This window comes from Oncorhynchus tshawytscha, unplaced genomic scaffold (assembly GCF_018296145.1).
Source record: "Oncorhynchus tshawytscha isolate Ot180627B unplaced genomic scaffold, Otsh_v2.0 Un_contig_15481_pilon_pilon, whole genome shotgun sequence".
NCBI lineage: Eukaryota > Metazoa > Chordata > Actinopteri > Salmoniformes > Salmonidae > Oncorhynchus > Oncorhynchus tshawytscha.
The window spans coordinates 1-23977 of NW_024608604.1; the positions used below are offsets into that span (position 1 = coordinate 1).

The window sequence follows — 23977 nt, forward strand, 5'->3', positions numbered from 1 at the left end:
ACTTCGTTCAGTTACGTATTGTAGACTACATCCTGGCTCTGTTTAGTCCACTACTGTTAGTAACATTACCTCACCTAGACTACATCCTGGCTCTGTTTAGTCCACTACTGTTAGTAACATTACCTCACCTAGACTACATCCTGGCTCTGTTTAGTCCACTACTGTTAGTAACATTACCTCACCTAGACTACATCTGGAATGGCTCTGTTTAGTCCACTACTGTTAGTAACATTACCTCACCTAGACTACATCTGGAATGGCTCTGTTTAGTCCACTACTGTTAGTAACATTACCTCACCTAGACTACATCTGGAATGACTCTGTTTAGTCCACTACTGTTAGTAACATTACCTCACCTAGAATACATCTGGAATGGCTCTGTTTAGTCCACTACTGTTAGTAACATTACCTCACCTAGACTACATCCTGGCTCTGTTTAGTCCACTACTGTTAGTAACATTACCTCACCTAGACTACATCTGGAATGGCTCTGTTTAGTCCACTACTGTTAGCAACATTACCTCACCTAGACTACATCTGGAATGGCTCTACACGCCATGGTAATCCGTCTGGCCCTGGGCTGGGCTAGAGACACTGGGACTGGCCTGGGTAATCCGTCTGGCCCTGGGCTGGGCTAGAGACACTGGGACTGGCCTGGGTAATCCGTCTGGCCCTGGGCTAGAGACACTGGGATTGCCAGTTTGTCAGCGTATGATCTGAGGACACGTCCTGAGGACACGTCCTGAGGACACGTCCTGAGGACACGTCCTGAGGACACGTCCGTCCTGAGGACACGTCCTGGTAATCCGTCTGGCCCTGCGGCCTTGGGAATGTTGCCCTGTTTAAAGGTGTTGCTCACGTCGGCTACAGAGAGCGTGAGCACACAGCCATCCGGAACAGCTGGTGCTCTCATGCATGCTTCATTGTCGCTTGCCTCGAGGCGAACATAAAAGGCATTTAGCTCGTCTGGTAGGCCCTCGTCACTGGGCAGCTCGCGGCTGGGTTTCCCTTCGTAGTCCGTAATAGTTTGAAAGCCCCCTGCCACATCCAACGAGCTTCAGAGACGATTTTTTCTAAACGTCCGGATTAGTGTCCCACTCCTTGAAAGCGGCAGCTCTAACCTTTAGCTTTTAGCCTTTAGCTTTTAGCCTTTAGCTTTCTAGCCTTTAGCTTTCTAGCCTTTAGCCTTTAGCTTTCTAGCCTTTAGCCTTTAGCTTTAGCCTTTAGCTAAGAGTATTGTCTGTAGGGGGTTATTTGTCTCTTGTAAACCCTGCTTTATTTCTTTAGCCTTTAGCTTTCTAGCCTTTAGCTTTCTAGCCTTTAGCTTTAGCCTTTAGCTTTAGCCTTTAGCTTTAGCCTTTAGCTTTCTAGCCTTTAGCCTTTAGCTTTAGCCTTTAGCTAGAGCTGACAGTATTGTCTGTAGTATTTGTCTCTTCTTGTAAACCTGCTTTATTTCTTCGTCTGCTTGTCTTCCTGACGCTGTTTTAACATTTTTAATGGTGTTTTTCTTCTATCCCTTGTCTCTCTCGCTAACCCCTCTCTCGCTAACCCCTCTCTCGCTAACCCCCTCTCTCGCTAACCCCCTCTCTCGCTAACCCCTCTCTCGCTAACCCCCTCTCTCGCTAACCCCTCTCTCGCTAACCCCTCTCTCGCTAACCCCCTCTCTCGCTATCCTCTCTCTCGCTAACCCCTCTCTCGCTAACCCCTCTCTCGCTAACCCCCTCTCTCGCTATCCTCCTCTCTCGCTAACCCCCTCTCTCGCTAACCCCCTCTCTCGCTAACCCCCTCTCTCGCTAACCCCTCTCTCGCTATCCCCCTCTCTCGCTAACCCCCTCTCTCGCTAACCCCCTCTCTCGCTAACCCCTCTCTCGCTAACCCCCTCTCTCGCTAACCCTCTCTCTCGCTAACCCCTCTCTCGCTAACCCCCTCTCTCGCTATCCCCCCTCTCTCGCTATCCCCTCTTTCGCTAACCCCTCTCCTGCTAACCCCCTCTCTCGCTATCCCCCTCTCTCGCTATCCTCCTCTCTCGCTATCCTCCTCTCTCGCTAACCCCCTCTCTCGCTAACCCCTCTCTCGCTAACCCCCTGTCTCGCTATCCCCCTCTCTCGCTAACCCCCTCTCCGCTAACCCCCTCTCTCGCTAACCCCCTCTCTCGCTATCCTCCTCTCTCGCTATCCTCTATTCTCCTCTCTCTGTCCTCATTTTCTTTCCTCTCTTCTGTCCTGTATCCTAGGCATGGCTCCAATTCGGGACTCGGCCAGCCACTCTCCTAACCAAACAGGTGACAACCTTTTTATTTTACCCTTTGACCTCGACTCTTCTTCTCTCTGCCTTCCTGGACCTCTCCCTATCCTACTCCAGTCAGACAAGGTCATTCCTGAATCCCAGTTCCCCCCCGTCCAGGTGCTCACGTTAACGTTAGCTGCTATGAGGTCTCAGTGTGTCGGTCATTGTCTGATCTCTTCTACTGTAGACCGTCTCACCTTGTTATTCAAGTTAAACTACCTTTGAACACAGCATGTGCTCCTACAAAGGTAGGGTTAGGGGTTAAAGGCACAGAACAGCATGTGCTCCTACAAAGGTAGGGTTAGGGGTTAAAGGCACAGAACAGCATGTGCTCCTACAAAGGTAGGGTTAGGGGTTAAAGGCACAGAACAGCATGTGCTCCTACAAAGGTAGGGTTAGGGGTTAAAGGCACAGAACAGCATGTGCTCCTACAAAGGTAGGGTTAGGGGTTAAAGGCACAGAACAGCATGTGCTCCTACAAAGGTAGGGTTAGGGGTTAAAGGCACAGAACAGCATGTGCTCCTACAAAGGTAGGGTTAGGGGTTAAAGGCACAGAACAGCATGTGCTCCTACAAAGGTAGGGTTAGGGGTTAAAGGCACAGAACAGCATGTGCTCCTACAAAGGTAGGGTTAGGGGTTAAAGGCACAGAACAGCATGTGCTCCTACAAAGGTAGGGTTAGGGGTTAAAGGTGAGCGTGGCTTTGCAGAAAACCGAGGTGGTTAATTGCCAGAAAAGCGGATCACTGGAGACATGAAAGGGTTCATTTAGTTCTGAGGAAGAGGTTCTCGTCGTAAAATAACAAACAGCCCCCTCCCCACCCCTCTCTCCAATGTCCCTCCTCCCTCCCCACCCCTCTCTCCAATGTCCCTCCTCCCTCCCCACCCCTCTCTCCAATGTCCCTCCTCCCTCCCCACCCCCTCTCTCCAATGTCCCTCCTCCCTCTCTCCCCCTCCCTCCCTCGTCTCTCCCCTCCCTCCCTCGTCTCTCCCCTCCCTCCCTCGTCTCTCCTTCCCCTCTCCCCTCCCTCCTCTGTCTCCCTTCCTCCGTCTCCCCTCCTCCCTCCTGGTTGGCTGTAGCATCACACTGCTGAAACAAAATGGTGTCTGCTGACTAGACTGACACACTAGACTGAATGTCTGCGTCATGATCACTGACATCACTGGGCTGGGTTAGAGGGACTGGGCTGGAGTTAGAGGGACTGGGCTGGAGTTAGAGGGACTGGGTTAGAGACACGGGGACTGGGTTAGAGACACGGGGACTGGGTTAGAGGGACTGTGCTGGGTTAGAGGGACTGTGCTGGGTTAGAGGCACGGGGACTGGGTTAGAGGGACTGGGCTGGGTTAGAGGGACTGGGCTGGGTTAGAGGGACTGGGCTGGGTTAGAGGGACTGGGCTGGGTTAGAGGGACTGGGTTAGAGGCACGGGGACTGGGTTAGAGGCACGGGGACTGGGTTAGAGGCACGGGCACGGGACTGGGCTAGAGACACGGGGACTGGGTTAGAGACACGGGGACTGGGCTAGAGGCACAGGGACTGGGTTAGAGGCACGGGGACTGGGTTAGAGGCACGGGGACTGGGTTAGAGACACGGGGACTGGGCTAGAGGCACGGGGACTGGGTTAGAGGCACGGGGACTGGGTTAGAGGCACGGGGACTGGGTTAGAGGCACGGGGACTGGGCCGGGTTAGAGGCACGGGACTGGGCCGGGTTAGAGGCACGGGGACTGGGTTAGAGGCACGGGGACTGGGTTGGGTTAGAGGCGCGGGGACTGGGCTAGAGGCACGGGGACTGGGCTGGGTTAGAGGCACGGGGACTGGGTTAGAGGCACGGGGACTGGGCCGGGTTAGAGGCACGGGGACTGGGCCGGGTTAGAGGCACGGGGACTGGGCCGGGTTAGAGGCACGGGGACTGGGCCGGGTTAGAGGCACGGGGACTGGGCCGGGTTAGAGGCACGGGGACTGGGCCGGGCTAGAGGCACGGGGACTGGGCCGGGTTAGTGGCACGGGGACTGGGCCGGGTTAGAGGCACGGGGACTGGGCCGGGTTAGAGGCACGGGGACTGGGCCGGGTTAGAGGCACGGGGACTGGGCCGGGTTAGAGGCACGGGGACTGGGCCGGGTTAGAGGCACGGGGACTGGGCCGGGTTAGAGGCACGGGGACTGGGTTAGAGGCACGGGGACTGGGTTAGAGGCACGGGGACTGGGTTAGAGGCACGGGGACTGGGTTGGGTTAGAGGCACGGGGACTGGGTTAGAGGCACGGGGACTGGGTTAGAGGCACGGGGACTGGGCTAGAGGCACGGGGACTGGGCTAGAGGCACGGGACTGGGCTAGAGGCACGGGGACTGGGTTAGAGGCGCGGGGACTGGGTTAGAGGCGCGGGGACTGGGTTAGAGGCACGGGGACTGGGTTAGAGGCACGGGGACTGGGCTAGAGGCGCGGGGACTGGGTTAGAGGCGCGGGGACTGGGCCGGGTTAGAGCGCGGGGACTGGGCCGGGTTAGAGGCGCGGGGACTGGGCCGGGTTAGAGGCACGGGGACTGGGTTAGAGGCACGGGACTGGGTTAGAGGCACGGGGACTGGGCCGGGTTAGAGGCACGGGGACTGGGCCGGGTTAGAGGCACGGGGACTGGGTTAGAGGCACGGGGACTGGGTTGGGTTAGAGGCGCGGGGACTGGGCTAGAGGCACGGGGACTGGGCTGGGTTAGAGGCACGGGGACTGGGCCGGGTTAGAGGCACGGGGACTGGGCCGGGTTAGAGGCACGGGGACTGGGCCGGGTTAGAGGCACGGGACTGGGCCGGGCTAGAGGCACGGGGACTGGGCTAGAGGCACGGGGACTGGGCCGGGTTAGTGGCACGGGGACTGGGCCGGGTTAGAGGCACGGGGACTGGGCCGGGTTAGAGGCACGGGGACTGGGCCGGGTTAGAGGCACGGGGACTGGGCCGGGTTAGAGGCACGGGGACTGGGCCGGGTTAGAGGCACGGGGACTGGGCTAGAGGCACGGGGACTGGGTTAGAGGCACGGGGACTGGGTTAGAGGCACGGGGACTGGGCTGGGTTAGAGGCACGGGGACTGGGCTGGGTTAGAGGCACGGGGACTGGGTTAGAGGCACGGGGACTGGGTTAGAGGCACGGGGACTGGGCTAGAGGCACGGGGACTGGGCTAGAGGCGCGGGGACTGGGCCGGGTTAGAGGCGCGCGGGGACTGGGCCGGGTTAGAGGCGCGGGGACTGGGCCGGGTTAGAGGCGCGGGGACTGGGCCGGGTTAGAGCGCGGGGACTGGGCCGGGTTAGAGGCGCGGGGACTGGGCCGGGTTAGAGGCGCGGTATCACAGTACTTCAACAATGCACCTTTCCATCTTCTCACTCAGTAACAGGTGGACGTCTGGGTTAGAGGGGCGGGGACTGGGCTGGGTTAGACGTCTGGGTTCCATCACTCCGTTTCCACCAATCCACACGTCAGATCAATGATTAGTGAAAGAATGTCCTGGTGTGTTCTCATGTGAGCTAACCAAACCTCCACCACCACCCCGTCTCTCCGTCTTCCTGTCCCCAGGTTTGGACCCCCCTGGCCTGGATTCTCAGTATGAGAATTGCCCCTGGAGCTCTGGTTCTCCCTGCAGCAGAGACAGTAACTGGGACACGGTGGGTACTCTCTGAGGTTCTCCAAACGTAAATACTATCATGTTTGGTTTTGGGTAGGTGATAGAGGAATTCTAAATTCCTTTAAGTATTATTGCCAAAACCAATTCGCACTCATTTCTAATTCATTAATGAATTGTAAGTTCATTAATTATGCATGAAGTAGATTGAGACCAGTCTTAAAAGCCAGGTAAATAGCGTTTAATTCAAGTGAGTACTAACCCAAAATACAAAGAACATTACATTTTAAAGAAAGTGAACATAAAATGACGTCATCAGTTTCACACCCTCTCCCAGCCTTACAATGGCGTAGTATTCAGTCCTAGAGATTTTTTTTACTCCCCTTCATAAACTACATTCCAACCTGTCTAAAAGATATACTTCTCTCCGCTAATGAAATCCAACCAAAACATTCTTATCTGTTTGGAAAAACTATCTTATCCCTTCTCCTTAAACTTCCCAGGAGGCACAGACAATTAATTCGTTCTGCTTACATTTTCAGTAACAGCTCAACCAAAAAACTCATACTTTTCAAATCGTAACATAATAGTATTAGAATAAATGGTTCTAATCAATAATGTATACATAATTAATCATCTAAACTATAATTTCCTCTAACAGTAGGTGGGTACTCTCTGAGGTTCTCCAAACGTAAATACTATCATGTTTGGTTTTTGGGTAGGTGGGTACTCTCTGAGGTTCTCCAAACGTAAATACTATCATATTTGGTTTTTGGGTAGGTGGGTACTCTCTGAGGTTCTCCAAACGTAAATACTATCATGTTTGGTTTTTGGGTAGGTGGGTACTCTCTGAGGTTCTCCAAACGTAAATACTATCATGTTTGGTTTTTGGGTAGGTGGGTACTCTCTGAGGTTCTCCAAACGTAAATACTATCATGTTTGGTTTTTGGGTAGGTGGGTACTCTCTGAGGTTCTCCAAACGTAAATACTATCATGTTTGGTTTTTCTCACTTGCATTTTAATCTACAAACGCTCTAATGTGATTCGTCTTTTACGGGAAACCCGTTCGGATGTCTCGCCAAAAATGCAAATCTGTTTTTCTGGTTGTTTTTGTAAATCCTTTCAATCCTTTACTGTAAAATGTAATTTAAATAAAAAGATTTGACTTAATAAGGAACATTGTAATTGTAATTTAAATAAAAAGATTTGACTTAATAAGGAACATTGTAATTGTAATTTAAATAAAAAAGATTGTATGATTTGACTTAATAAGGAACATTTCCAAGTTGAGTTAGCATTATGTGAAAACGTTAGCTCAAACTTCCCTGACCTCCGAGTGTCGCATCTGGTTTAGACAGAATGGGGAACTAGCTAGTTAGTACTGAAATCAGACTGGTTTAGACAGAATGGGGAACTAGCTAGTTAGTACTGAAATCAGACTGGTTTAGACAGAATGGGGAACTAGCTAGTTAGTACTGAAATAAGACTGGTTTAGACAGAATGGGGAACTAGCTAGTTAGTACTGAAATCAGACTGGTTTAGACAGAATGGGGAACTAGCTAGTTAGTACTGAAATCAGACTGGTTTAGACAGAATGGGGAACTAGCTAGTTAGTCATGAAATCAGACTGGTTTAGACAGAATGGGGAACTAGCTAGTTAGTACTGAAATCAGACTGGTTTAGACAGAATGGGGAACTAGCTAGTTAGTCATGAAATCAGACTGGTGAACTAGCTAGTTAGTAATGAAATCAGATTGGTGAACTAGCTAGTTAGTACTGAAATCAGACTGGTTTAGACAGAATAGTGAACTAGCTAGTTAGTAATGACTTCAGACTGGTTTAGACAGAATAGTGAACTAGCTAGTTAGTAATGAAATCACCCTATTAATAGAAGTTGATTTTCTTTTCAAGGTGCTGGTAGACTCGGTCGGCAGCGACACGCCTTCCTCCTCCTCCTCCTCGGCAGCCGGCAACGACCCCGAGCTCACCTCAGAATGCATGGACACGGACTCTGCCTCTAGCTCTGGTGGCTCGGAGAGGAACTTGGTCACCTCGATGACGCGTCGTCGCCGCCACCACCTCCCGGCACCAAAGGGAACGGAGGCCGTAACGGGAACCACTTCTCCCCGTTGACTAACGGCAGCGTTCCTCCCGGTAGCAGCAATAACATCATAATGTGTAACGGGCCGGCGAAAGGCCCCAACGACGCCTCCGCCCCGCCGACGGTAGCCACGGCAACAAGCCGAGCCCCTGGGCGTCGGCCAATGGTGCTGGTCTGACCCCGGCACTCTGAACCCAAAAGTTAACCACAGTGCCTGGCCCGGTCCCCAGGGACCCTCCGGCTGTAAGATTGTCCAGCAGGGAGGCTCTCTGGGCTGGGGAGGGACACAGCCGGACAGCCTCTCTCTGTCTGAACAGCCGCAGCGCCTCCTCCTGAATGATACCACTGTCAAGACTCGCCACCTTAACACGACCAACGGACCAAATAACACTACTAACGCCATCGACACCTCTAGTTTACCAAACTCTACAGGCGGCTCAGTGCACAGGAACGAGTCCGGCTCGGGGCTGCGTTCCTGGGGAGCGGGAGGAGGAGGAGGAGGAGGAGGAGATCAGCTCTCCAACGGTACCCTGTCTGGCGCCCAGCACCCCACAGTGAGGGCCTGGCAGGGGGCTTCTCTAAGCCCTGGGGGCCTCGGGCCCTGGAGACACTGTGAACGGCCAGGGACACGGCCAGCCCTCCCCTGCTGCTGCTGTTTACAACAGTAAAACTAACAGCAAGGCCCCTGTAGGGAGGTGGGACTCTGCTTCTCCTCACAACCTGGGGACTGGAGGAGGGCGAGCAATGGGAACGGACTGGGTCCTGCCGGGATCCCCCGACCATGGGCGGCCTCCTCTAACAGGCAACCCCCAATGGGGAGTGGAGCTCGTTGCCCGGTAACAAATCTCAGGATTCCGGCGACGGACGGAAGTCAGGGGGAGGAGCCAACGGCTGGAAGAGTCTTGAAGACGACGCCTCAGGATGGGAGGTGGAGGAGGAGGAGTGCAGGGACCTGCGAGCGTTGGGGCGTCTGGCAGCAGTGAGGGGAGTGGGGAGAGCTCTGGAGGCCCTAGCTTAGACAGGGACAGGAACGACCCCTGTCGACAAGGCCCCCTCCCTGGGTCTACTCAAGTCCTCTTCTGTTCAGACGTTGACCCCCGTGTCCTGTGCAACACCGGCTGGGGCCAGACCCCAGTACGTCAGGACACCGCCTGGGACGTCACCTCTCCCGTCCCCAGACCCGATGACAGGAAACCCAGTAACGTAGGCCCTGGCTGGGGATCGAAAAGCCACGCCGCTCGTTCTCATACCTCCAGCTCTGGAGGATGGCGAGGAGGGGGGGGCGGCCCGGGCCCAGAGTCAGGAGGGTCTGGCTGGGTAGAGCAGAAGACCTTGTCTGGGTGTGGAGACCGAGACAACAAAGGTCCTGGAGGAGAGCGAGGATGGGACAACTCTTCCTCTACCTGGGGGAACAGCCAGAAGGAGGACCTCTCCAACACCTGGATCAACCCTCCGAAACCTCAAAAGCAGGGCTGTGGTGGAGACCGCTCCAGAGGAGGAGGGAGCAGCTACTGGAGTCAGCCCCAGAAGACTAGTGTGTCTGGGGATGGGACCGCGACCTTTCAGGGTCTGCAGGATGGGGTGAGCCCGGCCGCCCGGCCAACACCAACACGCACCCCGACGGAAGCAGCAGCACCTGGGGTGGCAGCGGAGGGACCCCTGACCACCCCAGCAACCCTCACTCTGGCTGGGGAGAGCCCCCTGTATCCCACTCCGTCGGACACAAACCCCAGAACCACCAGACCCAGGGAGGGTGGAGCGAACCAGCCATGAAGCCCAGCCACCCCTCTCAGAGCTGGGGAGACCCGGCCGAGTGGGGTAAAGATCCAGACGCCAACCCGGACCCTAGAGGACCTCCACCAGGCGGTCCCCACCCCTCCAAACCCAGCGGATGGACTGGGGTGGCGGTCCCAGTTGGACCCTCCCACAAGGAGGAGGAGTCGTCGACAGGGTGGGAGGAGCCTAGTCCAGAGTCGGTGAGGAGGAGGATGGACATCGATAATGGCACCTCGGCGTGGGGAGACCCCAGCAAATACAACTGTAGCGGGGTCAATTTGTGGAACAAGACCAGCCAATCAGAGCAGGATGCCATGGTCACGACCAAACCCCCCCAGCCCCAGCAGCAGCCCCCACCACCCCTGAACAACATGGCCAACAAGGACAAGACCTGCAGCTCTGGTGAGTGGAGGGAGCTGTACACACACACACACACACACACACAGTGTCCTCCACCTCCCCTTGTGTGTGTGTGTTTTAGGGTTGCGTCATCCTTCTGGAATGTTCTACAGATTATTCTCTCTGAGCTGTGAGTGCAGGCAGAAACACAGACCTTTGTTTGGACTGAAATGCAGATAGTTCCAGGGGGTAGACTGAGACAGGAAGGGGGTAGACTGAGACAGGAAGGGGGTAGACTGAGACAGGAAGGGGGTAGACTGAGACAGGAAGGGGGTAGACTGAGACAGGAAGGGGGTAGACTGAGACAGGAAGGGGGTAGACTGAGACAGGAAGGGGGTAGACTGAGACAGGAAGGGGGTAGACTGAGACAGGAAGGGGGTAGACTGAGACAGGAAGGGGGTAGGGACTGAGACAGGAAGGGGGTAGACTGAGACAGGAGGGGGTAGACTGAGGAGGGGAGACACAGAGGGGGAGGCAGAGAGGGGGGAGGGAGAGACAGAGAGGGGGAGACAGAGAGGGGGGGAGGGAGAGACAGAGAGGGGGGGGAGACAGAGAGAGGGGGGAGAGACAGAGAGGGGGGGGAGAGACAGAGAGGGGGAGAGACAGAGAGGGGGGAGAGACAGAGGGGGGAGAGACAGAGGGGGAGAGACAGAGAGGGGGGGACAGAGAGGGGGGAGAGACAGAAATCCAGGGAGGGGGGCTGAGAGACAGACAGACAGAAAGGGGGAGAGAAATACAGAAAGGGGGAGAGACAGAGACAGAAAGGGGACAGAGAGGGAGAGAGAGACAGAAAGGGAGAGAGAGACAGGTCCAGGGCTCTATAAATATCTGCATTGCAGAGAACGCAGACAGAATCATGGAATCCAGACATTATCAAACTTGTATTGAACCTAGTAGGGAATCAAGTAAATATATTGAACCTAGTAGGGAATCAAGTAAATATATTGAACCTAGTAGGGAATCAAGTAAATATATTGAACCTAGTAGGGAATCAAGTAAATATATTGAACCTAGTAGGGAATCAAGTAAATATATTGAACCTAGTAGGGAATCAACAACGGCCTCTTGCTAGGTGCTAAACAACAATGGCCTCTTGCTAGGTGCTAAACAACAACGGCCTCTTGCTAGGTGCTAAACAACAACGGCCTCTTGCTAGGCGCTAAACAACAACGGCCTCTTGCTAGGTGCTAAACAACAACAGCCTCTTGCTAGGTGCTAAACAACAACGGCCTCTTGCTAGGTGCTACTCTGTTATTGATCATCTCAGTCTAGAAACCAGCTAGTCTGTTATTGATCCCAGTCTAGAAACCCAGCTAGTCTGTTATTGATCATCTCAGTCTAGAAACCCAGCTAGTCTGTTATTGATCATCTCAGTCTAGAAACCCAGCCAGTCTGTTATTGATCATCTCAGTCTAGAAACCAGCTAGTCTGTTATTGATCCCAGTCTAGAAACCCAGCTAGTCTGTTATTGATCATCTCAGTCTAGAAACCCAGCTAGTCTGTTATTGATCATCTCAGTCTAGAAACCCAGCCAGTCTGTTATTGATCATCTGAGTGAGTACAACAGCAGAGTTGAGAAGATACAAGGTTACCTGCCATTTCCGAAACTCCACCTCACATACCTCTCTCTCTCCCCTCCCTCTCCTCTCCCCTCCCTCTCTCTCCCCCTCCCTCTCTCTCCTCCCCTCCTCGCTCTCCTCCTCTCTCTCCTCCCTTCCTCGCTCTCCTCCTCTCTCTCCTCCCCTCCTCGCTCTCTTCCCCCTCCCTCTCTCTCCTCCCCTCCTCGCTCTCTTCCCCCTCCCTCTCTCTCCTCCCCCTCCTCGCTCTCTTCCCCTCCCTCTCTCTCCTCCCCTCCCTCTCTCTCCTCCCCCTTCCTCTCTCTCCTCCCCTCCTCGCTCTCCTCCCTCTCTCTCCTCCCCTCCTCGCTCTCCTCCTCTCTCTCCTCCCCCTCCCTCTCTCTCCCCCTCCCTCTCTCTCCTCCTCCTCCCCCCTCTCTCTCTCCTCCTCTCCCTCTCTCTCCTCCTCCCTCTCTCTCTCCTCCTCCCTCTCTCTCTCCTCCTCCTCTCTCTCTCTCCTCCTCCCTCTCTCTCTCTCCTCCTCCCTCTCTCTCTCTCCTCCTCCCTCTCTCTCTCCTCCTCCCTCTCTCTCTCTCCTCCTCCCCTCTCTCTCTCCTCCTCCCCCCTCTCTCTCTCCTCCTCCCCCTCTCGCTCTCCTCCCCCTCTCTCCTACTCCCCCTCTATCTCTCCTACTGTCTCTCTCCTCCTTTCTCTCTCCTCCTCCCCCTCTCTCTCCTCCTCCAGGTTGGGGTGAACAATACACCGGTCCCCAGAAGATGGAGTCAGGAACGTGGGGTGATCCGCCAGGCCCACCCGTCTCTGTGGACAACGGGACATCGGCCTGGGGGAAACCCATGGACACCAGCTCCACCTGGGAGGAGCTGAGAGACAGAGGGGACAGAGACAGAGGGGACAACTCTGCGACAGGAGGCTGGGAAGGACCTGGAGCACAGAACCACCACAAACCTGGTAAGACACATACACACACACACACACACACACACACACACACACACCAACCTGGTGAGACAGACACACACACACACACACCAACCTGGTGAGACAGACACACACACACCAACCTGGTGAGACACATACACACACACACACACACACACACACCAACCTGGTGAGACAGACACACACACACCCATCTCCTCGTGTCTCTCTCCAGGCCCCCTCGTGTCTCTCTCCAGGCCCCCTCATCCCCTCGTGTCTCTCTCCAGGTCCCCTCGTGTGTCTCTCTCCAGGTCCCCTCGTGTCTCTCTCCAGGTCCCCTCGTGTCTCTCTCCAGGTCCCCTCGTGTCTCTCTCCAGGCCCCCTCGTGTCTCTCTCCAGGCCCCCGGTGTCTCTCTCCAGGCCCCCTCGTGTCTCTCTCCAGGTCCCCTCGTGTCTCTCTCCAGGCCCCTCGTGTCTCTCTCCAGGCCCCCGGTGTCTCTCTCCAGGCCCCCTCGTGTCTCTCTCCAGGCCCCCTGGTGTCTCTCTCCAGGTTTAATCCCTTTGTCCTCTCTCCACCCTCCAGGTCCCAAGCCCATGCAGCAGGAGAGTGGTACCTGGTGTGGGGAGGAGGTGTCGTGCCAGGCCAGTTGGGAACCGGAGGAGGAGCTGGAGATCGGGATGTGGAGCAACACCCCAAGTCACCGAGACCGGGACAGAGACGGTCACAGAGAGAACCACAGAGACCGGGACAGAGACGGTCACAGAGAGAACCACAGAGACTGTCAGGACAACAGGAACAACGGGCCACAGCAACACAGCTGGAACTACATGAAGAAAATTCCTCCCAAGGTATTACTGAGTAGTTATATTAACCCAGGTCTCTCTGTGTGGGTTATTAACCCAGGTCTCTCTGTGTAGGTTATTAACCAGAGGGTCTCTCTGTGTGGGTTATTAACCCAGGTCTCTCTGTGTGGGTTATTAACCAGGGGGTCTCTCTGTGTGGGTTATTAACCAGCGGGTCTCTCTGTGTGGGTTATTAACCAGCAGGTCTCTCTGTGTAGGTTATTAACCAGAGGGTCTCTCTGTGTAGGTTATTAACCCAGGTCTCTCTGTGTAGGTTATTAACCAGAGGGTCTCTCTGTGTAGGTTATTAACCAGAGGGTCTCTCTGTGTAGGTTATTAACCAGAGGGTCTCTCTGTGTAGGTTATTAACCAGGGGGTCTCTCTCTGTGTGGGTTATTAACCAGGGGGTCTCTCTCTGTGTGGGTTATTAACCAGGGGGTCTCTCTCTGTGTGGGTTATTAACCAGGGGGTCTCTCTCTGTGTGGGTTATTAACCAGGGGGTCTCTCTCTGTGTGGGTTATTAACCAGGGGTCTCTCTGTGTGGGTTATTAACCAGGGGTCTCTCTCTGTGTGGGTTATTAACCAGGGGGTCTCTCTCTGTGTGGGTTATTAACCAGGGGTCTCTCTCTGTGTGGGTTATTAACCAGGGGGTCTCTCTCTGTGTGGGTTATTAACCAGGGGTCTCTCTCTGTGTGGGTTATTAACCAGGGGTCTCTCTCTGTGTGGGTTATTAACCAGGGGGTCTCTCTCTGTGTGGGTTATTAACCAGGGGTCTCTCTCTGTGTGGGTTATTAACCAGGGGTCTCTCTCTGTGTGGGTTATTAACCAGGGGGTCTCTCTCTGTGTGGGTTATTAACCAGGGGTCTCTCTCTGTGTGGGTTATTAACCAGGGGGGTCTCTGTGTGGGTTATTAACCAGGGGGTCTCTCTCTGTGTGGGTTATTAACCAGGGGTCTCTCTCTGTGTGTGGGTTATTAACCAGGGGTCTCTCTCTGTGTGGGTTATTAACCAGGGGGTCTCTCTCTGTGTGTGGGTTATTAACCAGGGGGTCTCTGTGTAGGTTATTAACCAGGGGTCTCTCTGTGTGGGTTATTAACCCAGTCTCTGTGTAGGTTATTAACCCGGGTCTCTCTGTGTTTCAGATCAACAAATCGGTGAACAAGCAGGAGGATGCCTGGATGAACCAGTTCGTCAAACAGTTCAACAACATGACCTACCCTGTGAGTACGCAGGGAAGAGGGGTTGGAACTCGTCAGGTGTCGACCCTTTAGTGAAGCGGGGTTGGAACTCGTCAGGTGTCGACCCTTTAGTGAAGAGGGGTTGGAGCTCGTCAGATGACCCTTTAGTGAAGAGGGGTTGGGGCTCGTCACATGTTGACCCTTTAGTGAAGAGGGGTTGGAACTCGTCACATGTCGACCCTTTAGTGAAGAGGGGTTGGAGCTCGTCAGATGTCGACCCTTTAGTGAAGAGGGGTTGGAGCTCGTCAGATGTTGACCCTTTAGTGAAGAGGGGTTGGAGCTCGTCAGATGTAGTGAAGAGGGGTTGGAGCTCGTCAGATGTGACATTTTAGTGAAGAGGGGTTGGAGCTCGTCACATGTCGACCCTTTAGTGAAGAGGGGTTGGAGCTCGTCAGATGTAGTGAAGAGGGGTTGGAGCTCGTCAGATGTCGACCCTTTAGTGAAGAGGGGTTGGAGCTCGTCAGATGTAGTGAAGAGGGGTTGGAGCTCGTCAGATGTCGACATTTTAGTGAAGAGGGGTTGGAGCTCGTCAGATGTAGTGAAGAGGGGTTGGAGCTCGTCAGATGTAGTGAAGAGGGGTTGGAGCTCGTCAGATGTCGACCCTTTAGTGAAGAGGAGTTGGAAGGGTAATCCGGGTAATTTGTTCCCGGAACCCGACCCTTCAGGTGTGATTGGAACAGGTCTTGGGTAGACTTAATGTGTAACAGATTTGCCTACTAGGACCCATCTAGACCCGAACGCTGCAGTAGAGCGAGATAAATAATTATACATGTTCTCCTGCTGCACTTGCAAACCTCTGCCTCCAGGGGCAGCAGCACGACCACAAGACCACCCCCCAGCACATCAGTGGACTATCTCTCTCATCTCTGACCTATCTTATCCCTCTCTCTGTCCATCCCCTCCTAGAGAGACTCTCCTGAAGACTTGTCGAAGTGCAATAAGATGGAAGGAGGAGGGATGATGTCTGACAAGCGTATGGATGTGAACATGGGAGAGTACAGTGGAGTGATGGGGAAAAACTCAGCTTCCAGGCACCAGATCCACAAAGAGCCTTCCATGGAGAGAAGCCCTTACTACGACAAGGTACTGTCTGTGTAGTGTACCGTCTCCCAGCGTTGCACTGCCCCCTGGTGGTAGCTCAGTGTCATATCAGAATGTAGTCCCCTGGTGGTAGCTCAGTGTTATTACAGAATGTAGGCCCCTGGTGGTAGCTCAGTGTTATTACAGAATGTAGTCCCCTGGTGGTAGCTCAGTGTTATTACAGAATGTAGCCCCCTGGTGGTAGCTCAGTGTCATTACAGAATGTAGCCCCTGGTGGTAGCTCAGTGTCATATCAGAATGTAGCCCCCTGGTGGTAGCTCAGTGTCATTACAGAATGTAGTCCCCTGGTGGTAGCTCAGTGTCATATCAGAATGTAGTCCCCTGGTGGTAGCTCAGTCTCATTATAGAATGTTGTCCCCTGGTGGTAGCTCAGTGTCATATCAGAATGTAGTCCCCTGGTGGTAGCTCAGTGTCATATCAGAATGTAGTCCCCTGGTGGTAGCTCAGTGTCATTCAGAATGTAGTCCCCTGGTGGTAGCTCAGTGTCATATCAGAATGTAGTCCCCTGGTGGTAGCTCAGTGTCATATCAGAATGTAGTCCCCTGGTGGTAGCTCAGTGTCATTACAGAATGTAGGCCCCTGGTGGCAGCTCAGTGTCATATCAGAATGTAGTCCCCTGGTGGTAGCTCAGTGTCATATCAGAATGTAGTCCCCTGGTGGTAGCTCAGTGTCATATCAGAATGTAGTCCCCTGGTGGTAGCTCAGTGTCATATCAGAATGTAGTCCCCTGGTGGTAGCTCAGTGTCATTACAGAATGTAGGCCCCTGGTGGTAGCTCAGTGTCATATCAGAATGTAGTCCCCTGGTGGTAGCTCAGTGTCATATCAGAATGTAGTCCCTGGTGGTAGCTCAGTGTCATATCAGAATGTAGTCCCCTGGTGGTAGCTCAGTGTCATTACAGAATGTAGTCCCCTGGTGGTAGCTCAGTGTCATATCAGAATGTAGTCCCCTGGTGGTAGCTCAGTGTCATATCAGAATGTAGTCCCCTGGTGGTAGCTCAGTGTCATTGCAGAATGTAGTCCCCTGGTGGTAGCTCAGTGTCATATCAGAATGTAGTCCCCTGGTGGTAGCTCAGTGTCATTGCAGAATGTAGTCCCCTGGTGGTAGCTCAGTGTCATATCAGAATGTAGTCCCCTGGTGGTAGCTCAGTGTCATATCAGAATGTAGTCCCCTGGTGGTAGCTCAGTGTCATATCAGAATGTAGTCCCCTGGTGGTAGCTCAGTGTCATTACAGAATGTAGGCCCCTGGTGGTAGCTCAGTGTCATATCAGAATGTAGTCCCCTGGTGGTAGCTCAGTGTCATTACAGAATGTAGGCCCCTGGTGGTAGCTCAGTGTCATTACAGAATGTAGTCCCCTGGTGGTAGCTCAGTGTCATATCAGAATGTAGGCCCCTGGTGGTAGCTCAGTGTCATATCAGAATGTAGTCCCCTGGTGGTAGCTCAGTATTATTGCAGAATGTAGGCCCCTGGTGGTAGCTCAGTGTCATTCCAGAATGTAGTCCCCTGGTGGTAGCTCAGTGTCATATCAGAATGTAGTCCCCTGGTGGTAGCTCAGTGTCATTCCAGAATGTAGCTCAGTATTATTGCAGAATGTAGTCCCCTGGTGGTAGCTCAGTGTTATTACAGAATGTAGTCCCCTGGTGGTAGCTCAGTGTCATATCAGAATGTAGGCCCCTGGTGGTAGCTCAGTGTCATATCAGAATGTAGGCCCCTGGTGGTAGCTCAGTGTCATTGCAGAATGTAGGCCCCTGGTGGTAGCTCAGTGTCATTGCAGAATGTAGTCCCCTGGTGGTAGCTCAGTGTCATTCCAGAATGTAGTCCCCTGGTGGTAGCTCAGTATTATTGCAGAATGTAGTCCCCTGGTGGTAGCTCAGTGTTATTACAGAATGTAGTCCCCTGGTGGTAGCTCAGTGTCATATCAGAATGTAGGCCCCTGGTGGTAGCTCAGTGTCATATCAGAATGTAGTCCCCTGGTGGTAGCTCAGTGTCATTCAGAATGTAGGCCCCTGGTGGTAGCTCAGTGTCATTCCAGAATGTAGTCCCCTGGTGGTAGCTCAGTGTCATATCAGAATGTAGTCCCCTGGTGGTAGCTCAGTGTCATTCCAGAATGTAGGCCCCTGGTGGTAGCTCAGTGTCATATCAGAATGTAGTCCCTGGTGGTAGCTCAGTGTCATATCAGAATGTAGTCCCCTGGTGGTAGCTCAGTATTATTGCAGAATGTAGGCCCCTGGTGGTAGCTCAGTGTCATTGCAGAATGTAGTCCCCTGGTGGTAGCTCAGTATTATTGCAGAATGTAGTCCCCTGGTGGTAGCTCAGTATTATTGCAGAATGTAGTCCCCTGGTGGTAGCTCAGTATCATTGCAGAATGTAGTCCCCTGGTGGTAGCTCAGTGTTATTACAGAATGTAGTCCCTGGTGGTAGCTCAGTGTCATATCAGAATGTAGTCCCTGGTGGTAGCTCAGTGTCATTCAGAATGTAGTCCCTGGTGGTAGCTCAGTGTCATATCAGAATGTAGTCCCCTGGTGGTAGCTCAGTGTCATATCAGAATGTAGTCCCCTGGTGGTAGCTCAGTGTCATATCAGAATGTAGTCCCTGGTGGTAGCTCAGTGTCATATCAGAATGTAGTCCCCTGGTGGTAGCTCAGTGTCATATCAGAATGTAGTCCCCTGGTGGTAGCTCAGTGTCATTCAGAATGTAGTCCCCTGGTGGTAGCTCCCTCCAGTCCTCTGGGGCCTTCTCTCCTGCCCCTCTCTGGCTCCCTCCATCCTCTGGGGCCTTCTCTCCTCCCTCTCTCTACCTCCCTCCATCCTCTGGGGCCTTCTCTCCTCCCTCTCTCTACCTCCCTCCATCCTCTGGGGCCTTCTCTCCTCCCTCTCTCTACCTCCCTCCATCCTCTGGGGCCTTCTCTCCTCTCTCTCTCTACCTCCCTCCATCCTCTGGGGCCTTCTCTCCTCCCTCTCTCTACCTCCCTCCATCCTCTGGGGCCTTCTCTCCTCCCTCTCTCTACCTCCCTCCATCCTCTGGGGCCTTCTCTCCTCCCTCTCTCTACCTCCCTCCATCCTCTGGGGCCTTCTCTCCTCCCTCTCTCTACCTCCCTCCATCCTCTGGGGCCTTCTCTCCTCCCTCTCTCTATCTCCCTCCATCCTCTGGGGCCTTCTCTCCTCCCTCTCTCTACCTCCCTCCATCCTCTGGGGCCTTCTCTCTCCTCCCTCTCTCTACCTCCCTCCATCCTCTGGGGCCTTCTCTCCTCCCTCTCTCTACCTCCCTCCATCCTCTGGGGCCTTCTCTCCTCCCTCTCTCTACCTCCCCTCCATCCTCTGGGGCCTTCTCTCCTCCCTCTCTCTACCTCCCTCCATCCTCTGGGGCCTTCTCTCCTCCCTCTCTCTACCTCCCTCCATCCTCTGGGGCCTTCTCTCCTCCCTCTCTCTACCTCCCTCCATCCTCTGGGGCCTTCTCTCCTCCCTCTCTCTACCTCCCTCCATCCTCTGGGGCCTTCTCTCCTCCCTCTCTCTATCTCCCTCCATCCTCTGGGGCCTTCTCTCCTCCCTCTCTCTACCTCCCTCCATCCTCTGGGGCCTTCTCTCCTCCCTCTCTCTACCTCCCTCCATCCTCTGGGGCCTTCTCTCCTCCCTCTCTCTACCTCCCTCCATCCTCTGGGGCCTTCTCTCCTCCCTCTCTCTACCTCCCTCCATCCTCTGGGGCCTTCTCTCCTCCCTCTCTCTACCTCCCTCCTCCTCTCCTCTGGGGCCTTCCTCTCTCTCTACCTCCCTCCATCCTCTGGGGCCTTCTCTCTCTCCCTCCTCTATCCATCCTCTGGGGCCTTCTCTCCTCCCTCTCTCTACCTCCCTCTCTCTATCTCCCTCCATCCTCTGGGGCCTTCTCTCCTCTCTCTCTTCCTCTCCCTGTTTTCCAGGATGTCATGCCTCCTTCCTCATCTGTCCGTCTGTCCTTGCCTCTGCAGCTGTCCCTGCCGCTCTCTGCTTATGATCGCTCCGCCTCGGAGGAGCTCTCCTCCAATCACGGCATGAGCTTTTCCCCTCCCACTCTGCTCAGCCTATCCCCTCTCTCTGCTCAGGGCAGGCTCCCACCCCCTCTGTCTCTGAGGCTGGTAGGCAGGTGAGTGGTTACGCTGCTCTTGAGTATAGTGTGTTTGTGACAATCTGTCCGAAGTGTGTGTGTGTGTGTGTTTCAGTCCTCTTCACGTGTGTGTGTGTGTGTGTTTCAGTCCTCTTCACGTGTGTGTGTGTGTGTGTGTGTGTGTGTGTGTGTGTGTGTGTGTGTGTGTGTGTGTGTGTGTGTGTGTGTGTGTGTGTGTGTGTGTGTGTGTGTGTGTGTGTTTCAGTCCTCTTCACAGTGCTCTTCACGTGTGTGTGTGTGTGTGTGTGTTTCAGTCCTCTTCACGTCAGTGTGTGTGTGTGTGTGTGTGTGTGTGTGTTTCAGAATGTAAACTCCATGTATGGCAGCAGTGCAGTACCATCTCATAACGCTCCCTCAACTCAGCCCAGAACAATCTCCGTAACCAAGTGCCTCCACCCGTCCTGTCCTCTCAGGTACACACACACACACACACACACACACACACACACACACACACACACACTCAATATATGTGGCCACCGATGAACTACCTGGTGTGATCATATAAAAATGTTAACCAGACTGTCCCTTTAAAGGGGATGTTAACCAGACTGTCCCTTTAAAGGGGATGTTAACCTGGGAGGTCCCTTTAAAGGGGATGTTAACCAGACTGTCCCTTTAAAGGGGATGTTAACCGGGAGGTCCCTTTAAAGGGGATGTTAACCGGGAGGTCCCTTTAAAGGGGATGTTAACCAGGGGGTCCCTTTAAAGGGGATGTTAACCGGGAGGTCCCTTTAAAGGGGATGTTAACCAGACTGTCCCTTTAAAGGGGATGTTAACCGGGAGGTCCCTTTAAAGGGGATGTTAACCGGGAGGTCCCTTTAAAGGGGATGTTAACCAGACTGTCCCTTTAAAGGGGATGTTAACCAGACTGTCCCTTTAAAGGGGATGTTAACCAGACTGTCCCTTTAAAGGGGATGTTAACCAGACTGTCCCTTTAAAGGGGATGTTAACCGGGGGGTCCCTTTAAAGGGGATGTTAACCGGGAGGTCCCTTTAAAGGGGATGTTAACCAGGGGGTCCCTTTATGTTCAACCTCCTGAAGGTCCAAGAATATTCTCCCCATTGCCTTACTTTTGACATCTCTACTGAAGTACCCTTCCAGTGCAGGAGGTCTGACTCTGTTCTACTCATCTAGTTGTCCTCCCAGTGCAGGAGGTCTGTCTCTGTTCTACTCATCTAGTTGTCCTCCCAGTGCAGGAGGTCTGACTCTGTTCTACTAATCTAGTTGACCTCCCAGTGCAGGAGGTCTGACTCTGTTCTACTAATCTAGTTGTCCTCCCAGTGCAGGAGGTCTGACTCTGTTCTACTCATCTAGTTGTCCTCCCAGTGCAGGAGGTCTGACTCTGTTCTACTAATCTAGTTGTCCTCCCAGTGCAGGAGGTCTGACTGTTCTACTCATCTAGTTGTCCTCCCAGTGCAGGAGGTCTGTTCTACTAATCTAGTTGTCCTCCCAGTGCAGGAGGTCTGACTCTACTAATCTAGTTGTCCTCCCAGTGCAGGAGGTCTGACTCTGTTCTACTAATCTAGTTGTCCTCCCAGTGCAGGAGGTCTGACTGTTCTACTCATCTAGTTGTCCTCCCAGTGCAGGAGGTCTGACTGTTCTACTAATCTAGTTGTCCTCCCAGTGCAGGAGGTCTGACTCTGTTCTACTAATCTAGTTGTCCTCCCAGTGCAGGAGGTCTGACTCTGTTCTACTAATCTAGTTGTCCTCCCAGTGCAGGAGGTCTGACTCTGTTCTACTAATCTAGTTGTCCTCCCCAGTGCAGGAGGTCTGACTCTGTTCTACTAATCTAGTTGTCCTCCCAGTGCAGGAGGTCTGACTGTTCTACTAATCTAGTTGTCCTCCCAGTGCAGGAGGTCTGACTCTGTTCTACTAATCTAGTTGTCCTCCCCAGTGCAGGAGGTCTGACTCTGTTCTACTAATCTAGTTGTCCTCCCAGTGCAGGAGGTCTGACTCTGTTCTACTAATCTAGTTGTCCTCCCAGTGCAGGAGGTCTGACTCTGTTCTACTAATCTAGTTGTCCTCCCCAATGCAGGAGGTCTGACTCTGTTCTACTAATCTAGTTGTCCTCCCAGTGCAGGAGGTCTGACTCTGTTCTACTAATATAGTTGTCCTCCCAGTGCAGGAGGTCTGACTCTGTTCTACTCATCTAGTTGTCCTCCCAGTGCAGGAGGTCTGACTCTGTTCTACTAATCTAGTTGTCCTCCCAGTGCAGGAGGTCTGACTCTGTTCTACTAATATAGTTGTCCTCCCCAGTGCAGGAGGTCTGACTCTGTTCTACTAATCTAGTTGTCCTCCCAGTGCAGGAGGTCTGTCTCTGTTCTACTAATCTAGTTGACGTGACTGTGTTCCAGGTCCCTCCCTCTCTCCTGAAGTACCCTCCCAGTGCAGGAGGCCTGAACCTGTTTGGTCCACAGCAAGTAGCTGTCCTCAACCAGCTGTCTCAACTCAACCAGCTGTCTCAACTCAACCAGCTTAACCAGTTACAGGTTAGCACACACAGACACCGTCATACACAGGTTAACACACACACACACACACAGACAACGTCATACACAGGTTAGCACACACACACACACACACCGTCATACACAGGTTAACACACACCTCTTAACCTGATGTCCAGGTTAACACACACACACACACACACCGTCATACACAGGTTAGCACACACTGACACACACACCGTCTACACAGGTTAACCACACACTCCTCCTCCAGCAGTCTCAGCAGCAGAATCAGAGACCGATGTCTGTTGGACAGCAGCAGAGTCACAGACCCATGCCTGTGGGACGCCAGCAGGACCAGCAGGTACATACACAGGGCTCTGTCTGTCTTTCTCTGTCTGTCTCTCAGGTGTTGTCTGTCTGTCTGTCTTTCTCTGTCTGTCTGTCTCGGTGTTGTCTGTCTGTCTCTGTCTGTCTGCCTGTCTCTAACCCTGTGTCTGTCTCCGATCTGACATCTAGTCTCTGACGGGTGTTTGTCTGTCTGTCTCAGTCTGCAGCAGTCAGAGACCGTTGTCTGTCTGGACAGCAGCTGTCACAGACCCATGTCTGTCGCTGTCTGCCTGTCCAGCAGGTGTACTGTCTGTCTGTCCTGTCTGTCTGTCTCTGTTGTCTGTCTGTCTGTCTGTCTCTGTCTGTCTGTCTCTGTCTGTATGTCTCTGTCTGCCTGTCTCGGTGTTGTCTGTCTGTCTCTGTCTGTCTGTCCTGTGTCTGTCTGTCTGCTCTGTCTCTCTGCCTGTCTGTCTGTCTCTCTGCCTGTCTGTCTGTCTGTCTGTCTGTGCCTGTCTGTCTGTCTCGGTGTCTGTCTGTCTCTCTGTTTTCTCTGTCTGTCTGTCTCGGTGCTGTCTGTCTGTTTGTCTGTCTTTGTCTGTCTGCTTCTTTGTTGTCTGTCTGTCTCTCTGTGTCTGTCTGTCTGTCTGTCTGTCTGTCTCTGTCTGCCTGTCTCGGTGTGTCTGTCTGTCTGTTTGCCTGTCTCTGTCTCTCTGCTTCTTTGTGTCTGTCTGTCTGTCTCTCGGTGTTGTCTGTCTGTCTCTCTGTCTCTGCCTGTCTCGGTGCTGTCTGTCTGTTTGCCTGTCTCTGTCTCTCTGCTTCTTTGTGTCTGTCTTTCTCTGTCTGTCTGTCTCTCGGTGTTGTCTGTCTGTCTCTCTGTCTCTGCCTGTCTCGGTGTTGTCTGTCTGTCTCTCGGTGTCTCTGTTTCACGTTATACACAGCCTTGGTTCTTTTCTGATACTAGTCTATAGTACAGACTAACTGTCTGTGCCGCCATCTAACCCCCTCCCTTCTCTGTGTGCAGGGCCGTCCTATTGGTTCGTCCCAGTCGATGATGCAGCCTCCGCAACACCTCGACCACTCCCTCTTGAAGCAGAACCCCGCCCACCAGCCCCTCAAGTCCTACATGGACAACTACATGCCCCAGAATGCATCTGAGCTGCAGAAGGAGCCCAACCACATGGGCTCCTTTACCAACTTCCCTTTAGGTAGGCCTTCATGATGCCTGA

The 23977-nt window shown here is 53.5% G+C and overlaps 2 protein-coding genes across 2 annotated transcripts in view; both read left to right on the plus strand.

The window, feature by feature from the left end:
- Window positions 1-2208: 2208 nt before the first annotated feature.
- Window positions 2209-8094, plus strand: LOC112241892 (trinucleotide repeat-containing gene 6A protein). The gene is made up of 3 exons (XM_042313422.1): window positions 2209-2281; window positions 5837-5925; window positions 7794-8094. Exons 1-3 carry the CDS (start codon window positions 2236-2238, stop codon window positions 8013-8015), a joined length of 357 nt encoding a protein of 118 aa, XP_042169356.1. The 5' UTR covers window positions 2209-2235; the 3' UTR covers window positions 8016-8094.
- An 809-nt stretch (window positions 8095-8903) lies between these two features.
- LOC121843660 (trinucleotide repeat-containing gene 6A protein-like) overlaps window positions 8904-23977 on the plus strand; it is a 42221-nt gene continuing 27147 nt past the window's right edge. The window contains exons 1-9 of the mRNA XM_042313423.1: window positions 8904-10161; window positions 12459-12683; window positions 13237-13502; window positions 14638-14715; window positions 15640-15816; window positions 19796-19942; window positions 22329-22463; window positions 22672-22785; window positions 23773-23956. Of these exons, the coding sequence (XP_042169357.1) occupies window positions 9753-10161; window positions 12459-12683; window positions 13237-13502; window positions 14638-14715; window positions 15640-15816; window positions 19796-19942; window positions 22329-22463; window positions 22672-22785; window positions 23773-23956 (1735 nt within the window). The 5' untranslated portion in view covers window positions 8904-9752. The remainder of the gene's footprint in view (window positions 10162-12458; window positions 12684-13236; window positions 13503-14637; window positions 14716-15639; window positions 15817-19795; window positions 19943-22328; window positions 22464-22671; window positions 22786-23772; window positions 23957-23977) is intronic.